Source organism: Podarcis filfolensis, assembly GCF_964270895.1.
Source record: "Podarcis filfolensis genome assembly, chromosome: 2".
In the NCBI taxonomy this organism is placed as follows: domain Eukaryota; kingdom Metazoa; phylum Chordata; class Lepidosauria; order Squamata; family Lacertidae; genus Podarcis; species Podarcis filfolensis.
The window spans coordinates 41,469,081-41,488,558 of NC_139605.1; the positions used below are offsets into that span (position 1 = coordinate 41,469,081).

Sequence of the window (19,478 nt, forward strand, 5' to 3'; positions counted from 1 at the left end):
ATAGATGCCTCTTCCGAAAGAGTCAGCCTTTTAATGTAAATTTACACCTGCAGACTCCTTACTTTAGAAATGCTATTGAAGTTCACTCTAAAAACAAGCAACATTAGGCAATTTCACATTTCAGTTCACATTCATGTTTGTACACATGCTGGCCTCTCAAGAGAGATATGGATCAAGGCAAGGTTATCATGCCACATATATAACAGAAATGCATCTGTATCATTCTTTTTTTTTCATCCCCACCCCAGCTAAAAAGTTACACCAGAGCTTTCCAAACTGTGTCACAATATGTTAGTGTGTTGGCTGCAGTGTGTAGTTGTATTGAGCAAACGCTTCCCCACGCTCCTCCCGGGGCTGGAAAGGGGTTGGTTTAATGGGTAAAACTGAATTACTGTGTCGCAAAATGATGCATGTCTAAAAAGTGTGTCACCAACATGAAAAGTTTGGAAAGCTCTAAGTTACCCTGTCTTGATTGCTACTCGGGGCTCCTCCGGGAGGATACGTGGGGGTATAAATTCAATAAATAATACATAAATCAAATTTTACATTTCTGCTGAACAGAATTCTGAGAAAGTAACCAAGTCTCCAGCCATGCAAAAGCCAGAGCAGGAAATTACCAGAATACGAAGCAGTTCCTCCAAGTAACAGCAAATGACGTTTTCGTCTTCATAGAGGGCCCAGCTGCGTTGTTGGGCATCATCTTTATGGCGGGCCAGATCTGCAAATATAACCTTTAGCCTCTGTTCATCATGGCAGATCTGACCAGAAGGCAGTCCTGAACAAAGATCCTGCAACAAAAATAATACACATCACTTTAACAGGACACACTTACTGGAAAAGCACTTGTTTTCAACTGTAATTTAATTTTCAACTGAGATTTAAATGGCTAAGGTAAGTGCACCTTCCAAGTGAAGGCCTTCAATGAACTGCCATTTGCAAATCATGTACAGGCATCCAAAAATGCCACAAGTGACTTATTTTACTTTATTTTATTCCACATCAGGATAATGTCTTCTATTTGTTTCTTACCCTGGTTTCTTAATGGTCATTGGCCATAATAATAAAGGTTTTATTTGAACTGGCCACAAGAGGTTGAATGGGGTTAGTATCACTTATGAGAATACCCTCACAGTCATAAGCATGAATTAGTACTCTGAAAACTGAAATGTCTGTTCTGCTCAGTGTCCTGGGAAACGGATGGCAAACAGCTTGAACAATTAGTTAATTCAGCTGGTACACAGAAAACGATATTCCTCAAAGATGTGTATAACCTGGGGAGCAGAAGTGTCAATACAATACAGCTCATTGGGCACAATCATATCTGTAAGGAAGAAGGCAGTTTGGGAATCTTACAACTGTTGGGTTTTTGCACCTGCCAACTGTGCCATTAACCTGATTAAACAAATGAATTCACATTGGCAGAGGGGGTGTATAAAGCAACTGTGATTCTCTTGAAGATTAGAAATCTATTTCTCCCTATTTGTGCAACTTTCGTTTTCTCACAAGGCATGAAAGTGACCCTATGTGCTTGCAAAATGTGATGAAAATCATAGCCCTAGGAACCCAACTAAAAGAGCCTTGCATCGTTTTAGAGTTCAGATGGTAAGAATCTCCATCTCCCATCACACTGTTCATTCAACCTCATTTTAAATCAACACTGTGAGAACAGAAACACCATTAACTCTATCAGATTTCTCCAACCCTTTCTCTCCCTTCCTTAGACGGAGCGCTACTGGTACTATATTGGGAATAGGTAAAGGATCATGCTAATGTTTTTTTGGGTGCCTCCCCACCACCCACCACAACAAAAACCATACAGGGGCAGTTGCTTAGATGCATCCAAGAGTTCCTTAGCTGGCTAATTTGCAGTGTGGATGGGGGCGATCTTTGAAAAGTAATTCATGTAGAAAGGGTAACACATGGTTGGAACTGAGCAAGATGATTTCTCTAGAGGCCTGATTTCCATGCAAAACATGCCCTAGAATTTGCCATCAGCACCTTGAAATGTCATCTCTCAGTATCTGAGCAATTTGCAAGGAAGGAAATTGGAAGCCGCCTTATACTGTCAGACCATTAGTTCACTTAGCTACACGCTGACCCAACTACAGTGGTTGGCCATAGTTCAGCAGTTTCAGATGGGAGGAATGCCCAGCAGTTCCTTGAAATGTCAGAGATTGAACCCGAGGCCTTATATTTGGGATGAGGGTGGGAGAGCGGAATAAGGACAAAAGATACTAGGCTCTGAAAACCGCAAAAGCTTGGTGAAACAAAAAACAGGCTTCTCCTGGAGAAGTGTCCCCAAACAAGTGATGCCACAATAAATAAGTCCTTGTTCTGTGCATCCACACTGACTGAGCCTTACAGATGGTTCATGCAACATTTGTTTAGGACCAAGATAAAACTTTATGCTTTTATCTTCACATAGACTTATAGTGATGGAGGTCTTTATCCAGCCCTATGGCCTGAGACAGGATTTTCCACAAACAGATCAATTCAGACCATAATATGACCCAAACCAGAGGAGAAGCATTGTATGATGCTAAGGTACATGCAGAACCACTATGTGATCAGACAAATCAGACAAGTTCCCAACACAAGTTCCTAAACAGCAAAAGTTTAATCCAGAAGTAAGTTAAAGTATTTCACTTCCATGCTCTCCATATTGCCAGTTGGGTAAGAAATAAACTAAATTTGTAGTTGGCTGACTATTTAAGAGTCGGTAGTCTGAAGAGTGCAGAACTAAAGTGTTTCATTGATAGAGTGTAAACAAAAGGTGTTTGCGAGCAAAGGTGCGCAAATAAGCTGTGTCGTTGGAAGACAAGTTAGACCCTAGTTTTACACTGTCATTTTGAGGGATCATGACCAGACTCTCCATGATGATAAAGAAGTCAAAGGTCAGTGTATTTGGGCAGCTGCACATTCAAAACTGTTCCCCCTCTATCCATGCTGGGCAGCCATAATTGCAGTTCCACTATGTTACTTGTGCATTTCTTAAATTTATATCCAGTCCTTCCTCCTGAAGAGCCACTATGTGTGCCCTGGGTGTATATGGATTGAAAATTGGGTTGATGTAACTTATCACGAAACTATAATGACTTCAAGATCCAAGTCTGCTATTTGCTTAGTGCAATAACTAACTTTGTTCTGTAATCAGCAAGATAGGGCTTAACTAATGTGTCATATAAGATGACCTTTAGACTAGTCAACAGCAGTGTGGGAGCAGCATAGTGTTAGAAACCGAGATATGAAAGCTAGGAGCTAAATGACACCTTAAACCTAAGCTACGGGCACAACAACAGAATGTCTAGGCGCACTTTTTTATAACAAAAATACAAAATGAATGAACTGCAGCCAAAATATCATGTTCATTTTCCACATGGTCTAGTCCTTCCCCTGCCCACCCCCTAATATTCTTAAGAGGGTCTCTTCTCCAGTCTTCAGAGAGTATCTGGAAGTGGGCAGGCAGAAAAAGGTCCTCCTTTCCTTCCACTCTGCAGTTTTAATCTGAAATCTTAGGCGCAGTACCGCGCCCTGAGCTCAGCAACTGCTTGCGCTAATGAAATTGCCTGTCACAAAATGTGCCTAGAACAATGGGAGTTTTGAACACTGGGCATAGTGATGAGGCAGTGGCCTCACAGGTTTGCAACACTGAGACGTTGTTCCCAGCCCCAAGGGGTTGCCTCAAAGCAGCATGGTCCCCGTGCTATTGGGGGTGGGGGCAATTCCCTGTCTTGAGGGTCTTTCCTTCAAGGAACCTCTGTGCAGCCCATCAGGGTGCCTCAAGCTAAACTTGACTAAGTTTTGAGTATAAGCAAGCTTTTTGAGTATAAGTAGTGTTTCTGAGAATGTGAGCATGTTTTTTTACAAACTCATGAAGTGTGTATGGACAGCAGTGCTAGCTTCAGCATGAAGTTAAGTGCTTCTTTCTCAAACAACTTTAACTATGTTCTCTCTGGGGAAAGTGAGAATTGGAGGAGGGAGCTGAAAGATTTTCTAAGAATTTTTTCCTCCCAAATGGAATAAGAGATCATCATTGATTAAAGCTTCCTGCTGCTCTATACTAAATCTCTCAACCTTTTTTCAGGCTTCATATTACATTCTTTAATTAGTTGTATCCTTTCTTCTGTCCTCCTACTTTAAATTAAAAGTCAAAGCACTGCTTTACTAAATCAATTCTAGAATCCATTACCACAGACTTATTCCCAATGTGCTCTTTTGAAGGATGAATTGCTTGTGGTATTTTTCAGGTCTGCCTTGCTGTTGTGTTCATGCAATACAAGGATCAAGGGAAAAGAAATATACTCATACCTCTGATGTTGAACATAGTCTGCCAGGGTGTCCTTGCACTTATTCTATAGTGGAAGCAATTTCAAAAAGGAGGAACTTGTACCTCTCAGGTACTCTCATATACCTAAATATGGCAGGAATGGAGAGAATCTAGCCAAAGGTGTAATTCAGGCCTCCTTTGATGTAGGAGAGACTTCTTTTTTAAATGTCAGTAGAAGCTAGCTTTCCCTTGAGCTTTGGGTTTCCACCTATTTCTCTAAATTGCCTTTTAACATATTGCCCATTTGGGCAATGTAAGAGAACATACATCCACATAATGACAGGCTGCTGAAGGCCCACTCGCACGCCCTGTAAGCTGCTCCTGTGGTAACTTCAGTGCCCCTGCACACATGCCCTCTGCACATTTTATTTGATATCCAAGTGTGGCAAACATGGATTCATCCATAAGATCAAAAGAGCAGCCCTTCTGGATCAGACCAGAGGCCTATCAAGTTTAGCATCCTCCTTCCGCAGTGGCCAACCAAATGTCTGTGTAGGAAGCCTACAAGCAGGGGGTGAGGGAAGCAGCACTCTCCTGCTCATAATCTCCAACAACTGGTACCCAGAGGTACTGATTTTCTGACACTCAATGTAATCTATAGCCATCATGAATGAATAATGGTCATTATAGGCCTTATCCTACAGGAATTTGACTAATCCTCTTTTAATGTTGGCCGTCTTTGGACTTCAAATTCCATAGTTTAACTGTGCACTGCATAAAGATGCACTGTGTATTTCCTTTTGTCTGTTCTGAATCTCCCACCGTTTAGCTTCATTGGATGGCTTTTTGGGTTCTGCTATTATGACAGGAGGGGAGAGGAAAAAAATCACCCAGTGTGCTTTCTCTGCACAATGTGTAATTTTGTGAACTTCCATAGCGTCCCCTCTTACTCATTTTTTAAAAAATTCTCCCTAGACTAAATAGCTCCAAACATCCTCTTGTAGGGGTTTGGTTTGATCTATAAGCAGCTATGGGATTTGCTTTTTCTTGGCTGGGGCCTATGCCCATTGCATTACTATGGGGTCTTCAATTGAAAATGCTTCATGATATTGCCTCCTCCTATAAATATGGGAGAGCCAGATCCAGAGCTGAAACAAGTACTGGAATTGGACAGCCAAACTAGTACAGGGAAAGTTACTACATTTGGAGCAGAAGTGACTGTTGTGATTCACACACAAGGATAGAAATAAATGTAAGTTTATATATAAATAAAAGAAACCCAGCTTGGTGTCTGGTGCTGTTCAGCGCTTCCAGTTTTGCAAGACAAACATTGGGATCCTTCTGGGATCAGGAAACCTGACTGTGCCTTAAGTCCCTTGACTGCAGCCACCAAAGCATATCTTGCGGCCCAATAACTCTGTGGAAGGAGTGTTTGAGTGACTGGCCTACAGATGACGATGGGAATACCTGACAGGCAAAGTGAGGGAAGCATAATTATTGCAATAGGAGAAACCAAAAAAACTCCTCTTGCTGTCCGGTGCTGCTGAACACCTGTAAGCACTTGCCTCCATTGCGCTGTACAATAGCCTTCTCTGTAAGAGGATTATAACTCCAGAAGGAGGAGGAAGGAAACACCCTGTAATTACTACACACTCAGCTCAGGGAGCTGAGCTTGCTCCTAAATGAAACACTAAGTTTCCAAAGGCTCTACCCTAGAGAGAGGCTCAATAAATTGAATTAAGTGTCTGTCTCACTCGGCACTGTTAATCTGGGCTGGAGTCTCCTAGGGTGTGCTGTTGAGATGGCAGCCCCATCTCTTGCATTAAGCATAGGTTAGTACAGGGATCTATCACACAGTCATCAACGGAGTAATGTACAATGATACCTTTTTATTTATTTATTTAGGGCTCGGGGGAGATGATTGTGCACACCCACTCAAAAAACAAACAACCCCCCCTAAAAATATTGCCTACATTTTTTTGAGAGTGCCATTGGCTTTTTAGAATGGATAGCCAGGACTTGGGGGGAAAGGAGCAGAGCAGCTTTTGCAGAAGTGCAGCCACGTTTGCACAGCAGAATTGTCATTCCATCTGTTAGCAGTGGAGGCGAGATAGCAGCAGAGGGAACTTTCCCAAAATAATCATGTTCTCTTCAGCGGAAAAGATTGCAACTGGATGTTTCCCGCGTATAATTTTGCCCTCCAAATGCAGAATGACAAACACAGATGAGCTTAAGGCACATCTTACAAATACTGTAGTGTAAATCATTTAAGTTGGCTTTTGTAAGGCATAGTCTGGTTCCTGGAAATGTATGGGGTGGCTATACAGCAGTAATACTTGCTAGTTACTTAATAAGAGCAGATCTGACCCTAGCAGTGCGAGTGAAAGAAATGGAGTTAGTGATGAAATCGCATTAAGGAGGCGCATGATATGTCAAGAAGTTAGTCAGATTAGAGAGCTTTGCTAATAGATTAATCTCGTTCAAGTCCATTAACGGCTTGGTTCACAGCGGAAACCCTGTGGATAGGAGATGGGAGGGAAGTAAAGTGGACTGTTAAAAGGTGGGGAAAGCGCTTCAGAGCAATTGTGAAAATATGTGGGCTCTAAGGCTTTGCTTGCCCCAACATTTTATCATCGCAATTTTAATTTGGTTTTTTAAATTTGTTGCTGGCCCCGAATAATTTTTATACACATGGCTTCCCTTGTCAACAATTTCATGCTTGTAGGTTTTATTTTATAATAAGTGCTGAATTAGTTCACTCAAACACTATGCAATTAGGTTGTTATAATCAGCTAAAAAAAAGGTAATTGGGATGGGGTTGACCTTGAGATGAATCTTGAAGCAATACTGTTACATGCCGCCCCTCTAACTCAGAACAATACTTCTAGGATTGTGGTTTAGCTCTGTTTTTAAGATTTTGGTGGTTTCTTCACTCCCACTAAAGTATTACAGAAATTGCCTGGGTTCGTAGACACTCTTGGCTGCCCTGTTGCTTTGACTGTATACTTTATATTTGACTTTCTTCAGTAATGTTTTATTCTGGATTGTTTTATTTGATTATTTAATGTGTTCTAAAACACTTTTGAAAATTTTCTTTAAAATATAAAGCAGTACAGAAATTGAATTAATAATATTGCTAATATTTTGCCATACGCTGCCAATGGGGGAAAAACCACGGTCTTGTTTTTCTGAGTAGGGAAAAAGTGACAAGAGAGGTTCCACATTTGGGGTTGGATCCAGTGCTAGTCCTACTTAGAGTTGACCCACTGAAATTAAGAGACCTAAGCTAGTCATGCCCATTAATTTCAATGGGGCAACTGTGAGTAGCAGTAGCACTGGATACAGCCCTTTAAAATTATCTTTACACGAGAAGTTGGTGCACAGACTCCACACATTTCCAGTCTTCAATTAAAAAAATGGTTTTGTTAGTGTTTTATCAGGATACGGTCAGCTCAAAGTATTGTAGTTGTTTCCTTTGAGCCATAGAACAGGAACAGAAACCAACAGTCTAAGCCAAATTGTAGAGAGGTTGCGGGGAGAAAAGGCTGCAGCATGAAATTGCTTATAGGTTTCTGCTGAATTGAGGCTGAGTATTGATACGCCATCTTTATCAAGTTAAAAAGCAATTATCTTGATTACCCAGTGGGTCACATGATCCCAGAAATGTGAAGTTCCGCTGCTGCATCTAGCGATTGTGTTCACTATGGACAGCTAACTGGATTACGATTTGATCTGAATTTTGAGCAAAACAGTTTTCCATATCTGTATGCCTCGCTAAACCCTTTTGTAATCTTGCCAGCATCAATAAAGCTTTCCTATTAGAGGTCAGTAGGAAGTTTCCTTCTCCACTACCACAAAACAGAAAGGAACTGAATTTAATATTTTTCCACTTAAAGCCAGTTAGCCAGACAGACTATGGAGTCAGTGGCAAGAGTGTGCAATTTAATGTTGGGGGAATGAGCAGTTCCAGCGTAGCTCAAGTGGTTTGAAGATGCCACTTGGTGAGTTAAAGAGGGAATTGGAAACTGTGAACAAAGCATAAACCTGGCCCTACATGCTGCACCCATCAGAATCTGTGTTAAGCATCCATCTACCTATGAGGTGTAGAGGACACGGATCAGACCTTCTCATAATCAGTGCTCACATCATGTAATTCATAGCTGTGGGAGATCTGGCTTTCCATGTCATTGAGCACACTGAGCCAGGAAATCAAGGACCCTCTCCAAACACACTTTTTATGGCAATGCCCTTGATGCTGTTTCTGTCCTGTGATAATGTTGCTAGGATTATTTTACACTAATTTTTACACTTGTTTCTCAGACGGACACCCATCCAGGCACTGACCAGATCCAGACCTGCTTAGCTTCAGCAAGGCCGTGACCTCAGACCATACGCTGGTAAATAAAAGATGTAGCAGGATAGAAATAAAACTAGCTTATAGATAAATAAAAGAAAAAGAGAACATCGTACCCCAGGTTGACAGAGACCAAAGGATTTGACTTTTGGGGCCATATGAACGCAAAGCAGTGTAACAGCCTTATCTCTAGAACTCTTCATTTAGGGAGGGAAATGTGGTTTTGGATAAAATAATCTGAACAGGACCTCGCAATGAACCAATGTTGCTTATGGTTCTCCCACCTCTTTGCAGATTCTGTATTATTTTTCCCCTTTATAGACAACTGCTATTTTTATAACACTAACTCAGTCTATACCAACCAGGGTCATTAAGTTGCTGCCTAAATCATCTCCGATTTAGGGTTCCAAACTATGCAGGCCAGATTTATGCAGTTCTTTCTCTGTATGCCTAACCCTACATTGCCAGTGTATTATTTACCAATAAGGATGTCAACAAGACCGCATGATCCCATTCCCTTTTTATTCTGTTGCTCTTCTGGCATATGAAGTGTTCAGTAATTCTACCATCTCTTCATAAATAAAGCCCAGTAACTGAACATGCATTCTGCTACTTTCTGAGGTAACAAATACACCATAGAGTAGGGATGGGCAGAAAGCAGGATATACTGGTAGATCTGGGTAATTTGAAGCAGATTGGCAAGGATTATTGACTCCCAATTGTTTAACAATAACAACACCCCCTTCCCGGCCACAAATTATACTTCTGACACACCAGGGGGAAGGGGTAGTTAGGAGCAGATTCTTGTCTGAAAGGACTGTGACCTCAATTCAGCTCTGGTTCTGGAATCAAATTTCTGGGCTCAAAATTATTTAATTCTTATTCAATGTATTTTGCACCTGGCTGTGATTGGTGGATCTTGGGATTCTAGAACAAAAGAATCAAGGACACCCTGCTAGTCTGAAGTTCAACCATCTCTAAAGGAGCCGACATATCTTCAAGGGGATATGTCCACTCTTATGCTGGACAGAATATGATCCACGCTGCCTCAGTCACCTAAGTACTTGAGCTCCCAACTCATGTTACTGCCTGCACACCAAAAAAACCCCATGCCTTCTAAAAACAAAGTTCATCAGCCAGTAAGCCACAGAAAATGCTTTTCAACCTATGTATTTTCCTACCTTGCTTTCCACCAATGAGATGAGAATCTGCTCCATGATGCTATTAGTGGCAGGAACAGAAGTTTGGATATGGCCAATTACTACACCAATGGCAACCCGGGAGAGCTCATAGCTGAGATTCGTGTTCCTGCGGACGAGTTCAATCAATTCTGCGCCTATTGTCTTTGGCACAGATACTACTAGGCTCGGTGATTCATGATCTGCATCGTCTACATCGGCCGACTTTTTATCTTCCGGGCAAAGGGAGTCAAAATCCTCTGCCTCTGCAGGAGCAACTGGCACAGTCTCCTTGGCTTGTACGGTCTTCTCTTCATTTGCACCTGGAGCCCCTGCTTGCACGGGCACTTGTGGGGCAGCCCTCTTGGTCTGGGGTGATTTGCTTGCACTCCCATGCTTTCTTTGCCCTGGCGGGCTAATATCCAAGCTTTGTGATGCCATCGTGTGGGCACTTCTGCTGGGGACAGGGGGAGGGGTGTTGCTGGGGCTGGGAGTAGCAGTCGGGAGAGCCGACTCTGTCGAGCCAGTGTACAAGGTATCCAGCGAAGTTGTGCTTACAGAGGAGGCACTAGAAACTGACCGAGAGGTGATTTCAACTGCGTCTGAAAAGCAACGATTAAAATGTCTTAGCAACAGCATCAAAGGAAAGGAGGGGAAAAAACAAACTGCAACAGCAGAGTCCATTAAGAAGCTCATTGTGCATGCTTCCAAAGTAGTTTAACTAGCCTTCCTGGTTCACTTATCTCAAAGCAAAATTGTATTAACTCTCTCTTGAGTATTCCTGATCACTAACCTCTTTCCAACAAGGGAGAAAAAGCTGCTCTGCAGACATGAATTTTCTTCAAAGATCCCAGGGTTTTTATTAAAAAGCATTAATCTGCGGGTGGAAGAGATTTTCCCCGCAGGAATAGATGCACTTTTTTCTCTCTTTCATTTTTAAGCATACAGCTATTACTTTTGAATAATGTTTCTTACATATTTCAAATTACAAGAGGAAAACTGCCCATTGCTGAAGCATCCCCCTTTTCCTTTCTGCAGCTACTTTCAAGCACCAGTTGAGAATGTACTATGTACGGAGGTCAACAACAGAGATCACTGGCTAAACGGTACTGACCGCCACCCCTCTATAGCACTTGTGGCTCATGGGCAAAACTTAGCCTGCCAGGGCTGTCCATTTGGCCCACAAGGCTATTTCAGGTAAGCCATGCCCACCTAACATACGCCTGAAGTCATAGGACGTTAAGTGAGGTCATAGGATGTTGACTGATGGGCTTTGCAGGCCCTGCTGGCTGGCTGACAGTCACCAAGCGCACAGCTCACAAAGTGCTTCACGCAGCATTTCAGAAGTGCCCAACAATCAGTTGGATGTTGGATGCTTGGAAAGCACTGTGAAGAGCACTGTGTTTAGACAGGTGTCAATCACCTGGAATCATTATGTTGTCATATGACTGACCAGTATGTGGTCCCATCCGCCTGACAAAACTGTCCTGTGGGGTGGAGATAAAGGTCTGGCCCTCCAAGCCAAAAAGTTCTGCATGCCTGACCTTTAGCTTGTTAACCAACACAATGGGATGTTGGTTCACAAGGTTTATCCTAAAATTGGTCAGGGATCTTCCTCCTGCATGGAATTTCTGGATGCCCTTTGGTTTTCAGTAACAAAAAAACCACCTTGCATTATATTACAATTTGCTCTTGCATGGCTGGCGTTGTTAAGAAGTGGAAATAACCAGTTGCAACTTTTACAGATAATAGGAATGGTTTGTACCTAATAAGTTAAACAAACAAACAAACAAACAAACAAATAAATAAGATTTGCGTAATTTATTTTCTTCAGCAATCTTGCTGGTTAAGGCTAAGTACCACGCTATTTTTGCGGCAGTAAACTCATACCTTCACAACCCAAATACTTAAGGCAAATCAAGCATATATGTACGAATAGTCCAACCGCTGGAATGTCTTGTTTAAGATTCTGCCTGCATTTCCGTACTAAGTTTTATTCCTTATCTTCCCAAAATAGGCTACTATATATCCCACAGTCAGTCTTTCATTGCTAAGACAAGGAAGAGTATATATAGTAAATAGTGACATAGATGAACAACTTGAGAACCTTATCTGTAAAAGGAAAGAAGCAGTACTTTCAAAAGGCAACAACACCGATTCTAATTCTTGATTAACTGTATCACCCTTATGTTACCCACCACTCTTAAAAACCAAAGGGGAACAGATTTATTCTCAATTCCCAAAAGGATTTTTAAAATTGATAATGAATGACTAACACGCTCTCAATGCCTTGTACTCTGCACACATGCCTAGCAGGATCTGGCTCCAGAATATTTCCTTTACTTTATTTATTTAAAAGAAACATTGGCAACCTCTATACCTACTGATCTCTTTTCTATACAGAGTAGGACTCAGATTCAGATAATTTATTACGGTCAAAGACCAGTAGGACCCAAGTAACGCACAAGTTTAAATACTATACTTTATTCTTTTTGGCCTAAGTCATAATGCTTAACCAATGTTTGTTTTCCTTACACCAAGTTTTCAATGCTATCATTTGCCTAGTTGCTTCAACAGAGTATAAATTTCCCCTGGGTGACTAGGGCTGATCTAGCACAATTCCTTTGCACCTAATAATCCAGCATGATTAAACTTTAAATAATGAAACTCATTGTATGTGCTCAATCTGGTACTAAGTAAATTATTAGTACCTACACGCAATCCAATACTTTGACCGTCACACCTCAAGCCTCCTGTTTGGTTTTATAAACAATATGAGTTGCTTTTGTTGTATTTGCCTCACTATGTGCCTAGTTTAGTAAGGTTCATGGTTCCTTCCAACTTTTTTGAATGTTTAGCTATCTATCTCTGAAGAGGAAACAGACGGAAAAATTATTGGACAAAGTTTCTTCCTAGTGCTCTTGATTCTAGATGTGTTGGAGTTATTGTTATTGAAAATTTCAGCCTGAATCTATACATGCACCTTTTGCTCCTTCTTCACTCCTCCCTTTGCATAAGCAGGGGAAGCAGGCAGAAAGCCGATGGCAACATGCCCAAACTAATGGCTTAGAAGCAAGGCAGGTATGGATCTATGGTTTAAAATTCACCTGTAGTTCCCCGACTTGTTTGGAAGGCATTAACCACAGTTGCCCATTTCAGACATTAACTGCAATTTCCTGGTTTGTTTTACTATGTGCATGAAAGGAAGAGTGAAGCAAAGAGGCTGTGTGTACAGCTATTATAACTATGGTTAGAAGTAGTCAGGACTGAGTGAAATCCAGAATGAGCAACCCTGGTCTATGACTTAGGCTCAGCTTCCGACACTCAAACATTTCTGATTACAAGGTGACAAGTGGGTCTTCACTGGTGACTTAAAGGGGAAACAATTAGCTTAGGAACCTTAACCAGGGTTAAAGCAATAAATGCTGATTGGTTCTAACCATGGCTATGTTTTACGTCTGCACTGGGCATTACTGAAGAAAATAGTTCCCATTGAGTAAGGTTGACCCTCTGGATAATCCATTTTTTAAAAAAGCATAGCACCAGAGAATTATCTGCTTTGTTCTCAACAACACTGGGCATTTCAGATTTAATGAACATACATCATTGACGGCCAGCTGTTACATAACTGACACACCCTCCTGGTAAAAGCTGAAAGAATATGGTTCCCGAGAGCACCGCTTCTACAATGTTCAGCTCCGAACAAAGAGCAGGATGGATTGTTCCCAGAAAGCTCGTTCTTAATTGAGCCCTTCATCATTGCATTATTAGTGGGCTCCCCCTGGTGATCTATGGAATTATCACATCCTGGTCAGGGGAAAGCTGGGATTCTCAGTACACTTGGTTGCAGTACTCCAAAGAACAACAAGAAGTGCTTCTGCACCTTAGCCAAAGCAACTAACTGCACAGAGGCATGTCTGTCATTCAAATATTGCCAGGTCTTTTGGGAAAGACCAACCACTGCCACTTCCAGCTCATCTGAAACTGACTAGAAAGGAAGGAGGAGGGATGGTGGTTCCCATCAAGCTATTTATCATCAATCTCTTAAGTTCTCCCTCCAAGTTACTATCAGAACCAAAATTCTTAAGGTGGGAGCCCTAGGCACATGTATCTCTCTAACTGATGAAAGATTCCAGCAGTTTCTGGAATACCTAAATCTAGCCACAAAGGACACAAAGATACACCAATCCATTCCCGAGCTTTCTAAAATACTCATGCAAATCTTCCCATGATAACAACTTTAAGTCATAGGACTGGTGGTTTTGTAAAAAAAAAAATCATATGGGAACAACCTGAAGTTCTCAACTAGCTGAAATCATGCTAGAACAGAGCTTTCCAAATCGTGTGCCATGACACGTTAGTGTGTCGGCTGCAGTGTGTAGGTGTGTCACGCAAATGCTCCCCATGCTGCTTCCAGGGCTGGAAAGGGGTTAGTTTAACCTCCGGTTTGCTAGTAAAACTGAATTACTGTGTTGCAAAATGATGCATGTCTAAACAGTGTGTCACCAACATGAGAAGTTTGGAAAGCTTTCTGCTAGAAGTTTTTAGAACAATTGGAAAAAATCGTTCTAGGACTGCAAGCCTTCTTCAAAGTTCCATGGCAAAAAATACAAAAGCAAAACATTTGGAATAAACTCTTATCTATAATATACTCCTTTCCATCTTGTGGAACACACACAGCCGGAAGTAGCTCAGCGGTACGTTACCCACCCCACACCAGATGTTTATAGGGCCGGTGGACGTGGCTTGGCCAAAACGACCTGACAGTTCAAACGGGGAGGCCTGGTGGGCCTAACCAGGCCTGTGACTCGGAGGATCCCCACCGTGATGTAGACAATACTGAGCTTGACAGATCAACAGCCTGACATACTATAAGCAAGTTTTCCACATTCCTAATTGTTGACAACCAAATAAGTTAGCTCAGCAATGCATCTGATCCTCAGTGTCATACAGCTGCAAAAAGCTTTTTTCTTACTTTTAACAGAGGCAGCCATCTGTGTGTTTTTGTATTTCTCTGGCGGTGGCGGAGTAACGGGAGCAGCACGGCGTGACTGTGGTGGGATCTAGAAGAAAGGTTTTAGAACAATCAAAGGAAGTAGCGAAGACAGACACATAAAAAATAAATTATTTTTTTTCTCTGTGTGCACAAATTTGTCCCAATATTGCTCTTTTCATTCCTTAAAGATGCCGCTGGAGGATAGCAATGTTAATAATAATCAGTTTCCTCCAAGAGCAAAGCGGAAGCGTCTGAACGTGTCGCTTTCCTCCCTCCCATGGACAAGACAAGCAGCATGTTTAATTGCTACATTCAGCAGTGCACTGTGCTTGTGTTACACAGACCTGTCAAACACGTACACTTTGCCTTCCTCTCAGCCCCTCCACAGAGGCAGCAAGCCATGTGCATATTAGATGCATTTGGAGCGATCCATGCAACAAATTATGCTCGCAAAGGGATAAAGACAAAGACTAGAAGCATGTAGGTTTTCTTCGCATTAATGCATTCAGAGCATTTTTTACTGAGACCGGAAAAAAGTCTCAGGCTAGACAAGGCCATTTACAATGCCATTCATTCCCTGCAGAGGCTCCTGACAAGGAAAGCTTTGACTCGTGCACGGTGCTTAGAGCTCCCTACAGCTAGCACACTTCCAAAGTCACACAATTCTTCTGTGAGCAGATAAGGCTGGAATATTAATTGCATAGCTTGATCAGCAGTGGGGGGAGGTGAGTGGGGCAGAGGCTAGATTAGATAGTCCGTCTGTGACATCTGGATTAGACAGAAGTAGCTCTAGGTTTTAAGGCTCAATTTCCTTCTTTTGGGATACAGGAGAAGCACTTCCCATCCATCTTAGAAACTCCCATTGTTCTAGGCGCATTTTGCAACAGGGAATTTCATTAGCACAATCAGTTTAGGTGCCGTACTGCGCCTACAATTTCAGATTAAAACTGCAGAATGGAAGGAAAAGAGGACCTTTTTCTGCCTGCCCACTTTCAGCTACTTTCTGAAGACTGGAGAAGAGACCCTCTTAATAATATTAGGGGAGTGGGCAGGTGAAGGAATAGACCACGTGAAAAATGAACATATTATTTTAGCTGCAGTTCATTCATTTTCAGCTTTGTATTCTTGCTATAAAAAAGTGTGCCTAGACATTCCATTGTTGTGCCCATAACCTAGGCTTAAGGTGCCATTTAGCTCCTAGCTTTCATATCTCAGTTTCTAACACTGCTTCCCATTAGTGTTTGTTATAACAAAGGCAGTTAGCCAGCTAGAGAACAGTTTCCCATTCAATGGCACACGTCATCCTGGGCTCCTTAACACAGCCCACTTCCCCAAACTTAGGGCTGCATCGCCACAGGGGTCCTGCACCTGATTTCCTTTATTTGGCCTCATTCTGCTCCTGGAGTTCTTGCCACTCAGGTGGCAGCTGGAGGCAACTCTCTTGACACCAACACTTATTTGCAGGAGTCTGGATGGCGGAGACCAAAAATCTCACCCTTTGGGCCAGCACTCATCTCTTGCACTCTTCTTCCTCATCTATGTTTGTCCCCTCTCTTCTCTCCCCTTCCCAGAAAAAAAGGACAGTCCTTTCCTTATACTTATTTAAATACCTTTATATACTGATTATTATTTCAAAATTATCTAAGCGGTGTACAGCCTAAAACAGTTAATGTATCATTAAAACAAGAACATAACCTAAACCCTGTGAAATGGCAGTATAAAAGTATATAAAGGGGGGGGGGCAGAAATCCAGAGGATTCAAATATCCTGGAGTCAGAGGCTCTGTCCTTCTTTCTCTCTGTGTGTGTTTTATTGGTTAGCTCCCAAAGAAAGAGTCCACCATAGCTCTTCCATCTTTAACCTCCATCTCCCAATCCATCTGTTGCTCCTTTGGCAACTCAGTAGCATCTAGTCCTCCACACTCTCCAACTCTGTGACAATATTAAAAAAAACAAAAACAAAGCCATCTTACTTATGAGTGTTCTTTATGGGACCTGTAATATACCACAGAAACAAGATCTCACCATACGCATCAGGAATGGGGAACCTCAGGCCTTTCTGATGTCCTTGGACTCCTTACCATCAACCAGCCCCAGCTAGCATGGCCAAGGATGATGGCAGCTGGGCTGCAGCCCAACAGCACTGAGGGCTGCAGGTTCCTCATTCTTGATACGCGTTAAACAGCGAGTGATCTCTTAGAAAAGGACACAGCATTTACAAAAGGAATGTCCAGTGTCTTCTATTAGTAAGCAACCTTTTCCAATTTATGGAAAATTTATGGAGGTTGTAATCTAAAACCTTTGGAGGGCATCGGTTTGGCGAATGCTCGTTTATTGGATGCACCACTCAGAGTTAAACTACGCATTATGTTAAGATATGTAGCTGTGCTTGTATGTGTAGGTGGTTCTTTCTTTCCCACACGTTGCCAGTGCAAGGGGCCCAGTTTGGATCACGAGCATAGCTTGGAGGATAGGGAGGTCTTTAACACTCCTCGCAAGTATGGCCCCAATCCACTGCACAATGAGTTAGGCATGCTTCCTTTGGTTTGTAAGTGTTGGTCTTGGTTTTCATGTTTTTAAAAAGTGCAAACATAGAGATTGTTGGTGGGCCTTTCTAGTTGTCCTATCATTAGGTGCAGCTTGCTGTGTGATGATGTACAGTAGATTGTGCAATTCTCTGCTCTTGGAGACACTAGTGGCTTCAACACTTCTGCGCTTGGGGCATCTACTTAAGACACATCTGTTCACTCAGGCCTTTGGTGGAAGCTGAGGGTTTTTTTTGCTCAAGGTCCTATTGCTTTGCTGAACTGCGTGTCATATCTAAAACAAATACTGTTTTAGAAATCATTATTTTAGTCTATTGTTGAATTTATCATTTTATGGTCTGCTGCTGAATTTATCATTTTATAATGTGCTTTATAAATAAAGTAAAAAGGAATCAAACCTGGCTCCTCTAGAAGCTACACCAGATGTTTGGGACTAAAAGTCACATATAAACATTATTGGTTAAACAGCAGTGGGCAGGAGATAAATGGAAACTAAAATGAAATGCAGCTTTTGAACAAAACAAGCATAGCCTATGATTATGTTTTGCAGAACGTTTTACACTTAAGTATGAAAAAGTTAAAGTTAGGGTATATGGAGTTAGAAACTACAACCATAAAATATGTTAACTTACGCCATACTTTGTTTCTGGCCTTTTATCATTCTGACAAGCATAATCCAGAATAAAAAATAAATAAATAGATAAAATGAAATGAATTTTTTAAAAATGAAAGATACTATTTAAACAGCTCCATCCCATTCACTACATTACCATAGTGAGGCCTATGTGTTTGCCTTCCACAGTCATTCTTTACTTCAAGCCCAGAATTAACAGTTACAGTTCATAAACACAATACTTAAAACCATGATGAAGCTCAAGCTCAGTCCCTTTTTTTTAAGTTTAAAGGAAATTTGTTACTCGTTTGAAAAATGGCAATGCTTACACATGATTCTAACAAAAGACAACAACTCATTTGTTCATCTAGAAATTATTGGTATTCTGTCTCAATAAATATCACACAGCTGGGAGGTAAGGACATAAAGGGTGTCTTTCAAAATACTGGCAAAATGCCTCTTCCTTTCCCCCAAAGCAGGGATGTCCAACAGGTCGATCGTGATCTACTGTTAGATCCCTGGGAGGTTCTGGTAGATTGCGGTTGATGGCTGGGTCCCTTTCCTTAGCATTGGTAAGATAGAATCTGGCCCCGCCCCTGGCCCCCCATTGTTGCACGATCTGCAGAATGGAAGACGGAGTTTATTCAGTGAGGCTGTTTGTTTCGACAGTGATCCGTTGGTGAGTGGCGCTTTCCCCCTTTGTCCCCTTGAATTCTTAAAAATCAGGGCTTTCCTCCTCCCTAAAAAAGCTCAACAACTTTGACCTGAACCCCAAAAAAGGGGGTAGATCACTGCCAGATTTTAATTCTGTGAGTAGATCGCAGTCTTTGGGGAGTTGGCCACCCCTGCCCTAAAAGATGATATAAACGCACATGCACCAAGTCAACTTAAATCTTCAATCCTTGGCATTCTGTAAACTTTAAAGGCTCTGAACAACTTGCTTGGTATGACAAGGAAGCAGCAGAATTTGTTTTTATATTATTTATTTAAGTTACTTCTTAGCGGCGCTCCAATAAAGGATTCTAGGGCAGTGTGCAAAACTGTGAATAAAAGTGCTTCACGCCACTTGGAAACCAACAAATAAACATAACTAAATAAGCCAGTTATTTTAAATGTTCCATTGAAGTCAGCTAAGAAAAGGATCTTGGTTTTTCAATGGTTTCCATCAAACTTCTCAAATTGACCCCTATTTGTTCTTTTCTTTTTTACAAAATGATGAAAATTTGTACTTTAGTCCTGGGTGGTTTTCAGGAAATCTTTTTTAAAACCCCAAAACAGGATGCAACACAGATAAAATATAGTTTGTTGTTTTGCATAAACAGGAGTTATTTTTAAAACTTCCGTCTGAGACTTCATAAGATTATAAAGCAACACCATCATTATTGTTATAAAGGCTGGAAGCTCATCTGCAGGTGTAGCTGTAAGTATGCTTTGCACAGGCAAATAAATATATATTTCTCAAATACATTCCTGCTGGTTAGTGTGCCTGCGGGCAAGAAAGCTCAACAGCTCCTGCTAATCCTGC

General features: G+C 41.6%; 1 protein-coding gene across 2 annotated transcripts in view; it reads right to left on the reverse strand.

Annotated features, from left to right (window-relative positions):
- The window catches only part of NCKIPSD (NCK interacting protein with SH3 domain), a 95,256-nt gene that overhangs the window by 24,369 nt on the left and 51,409 nt on the right, over window positions 1-19,478 (reverse strand). The window contains exons 4-7 of one of the 2 annotated variants that reach the window (XM_083603027.1): window positions 17,973-18,002; window positions 14,775-14,862; window positions 9,803-10,401; window positions 618-788 (exon numbers count right to left, since the gene is read on the reverse strand). In XM_083603027.1, the coding sequence (XP_083459153.1) occupies window positions 618-788; window positions 9,803-10,401; window positions 14,775-14,862; window positions 17,973-18,002 (888 nt within the window). The remainder of the gene's footprint in view (window positions 1-617; window positions 789-9,802; window positions 10,402-14,774; window positions 14,863-17,972; window positions 18,003-19,478) is intronic. The other variant, XM_083603028.1, reaches the window with a different exon arrangement.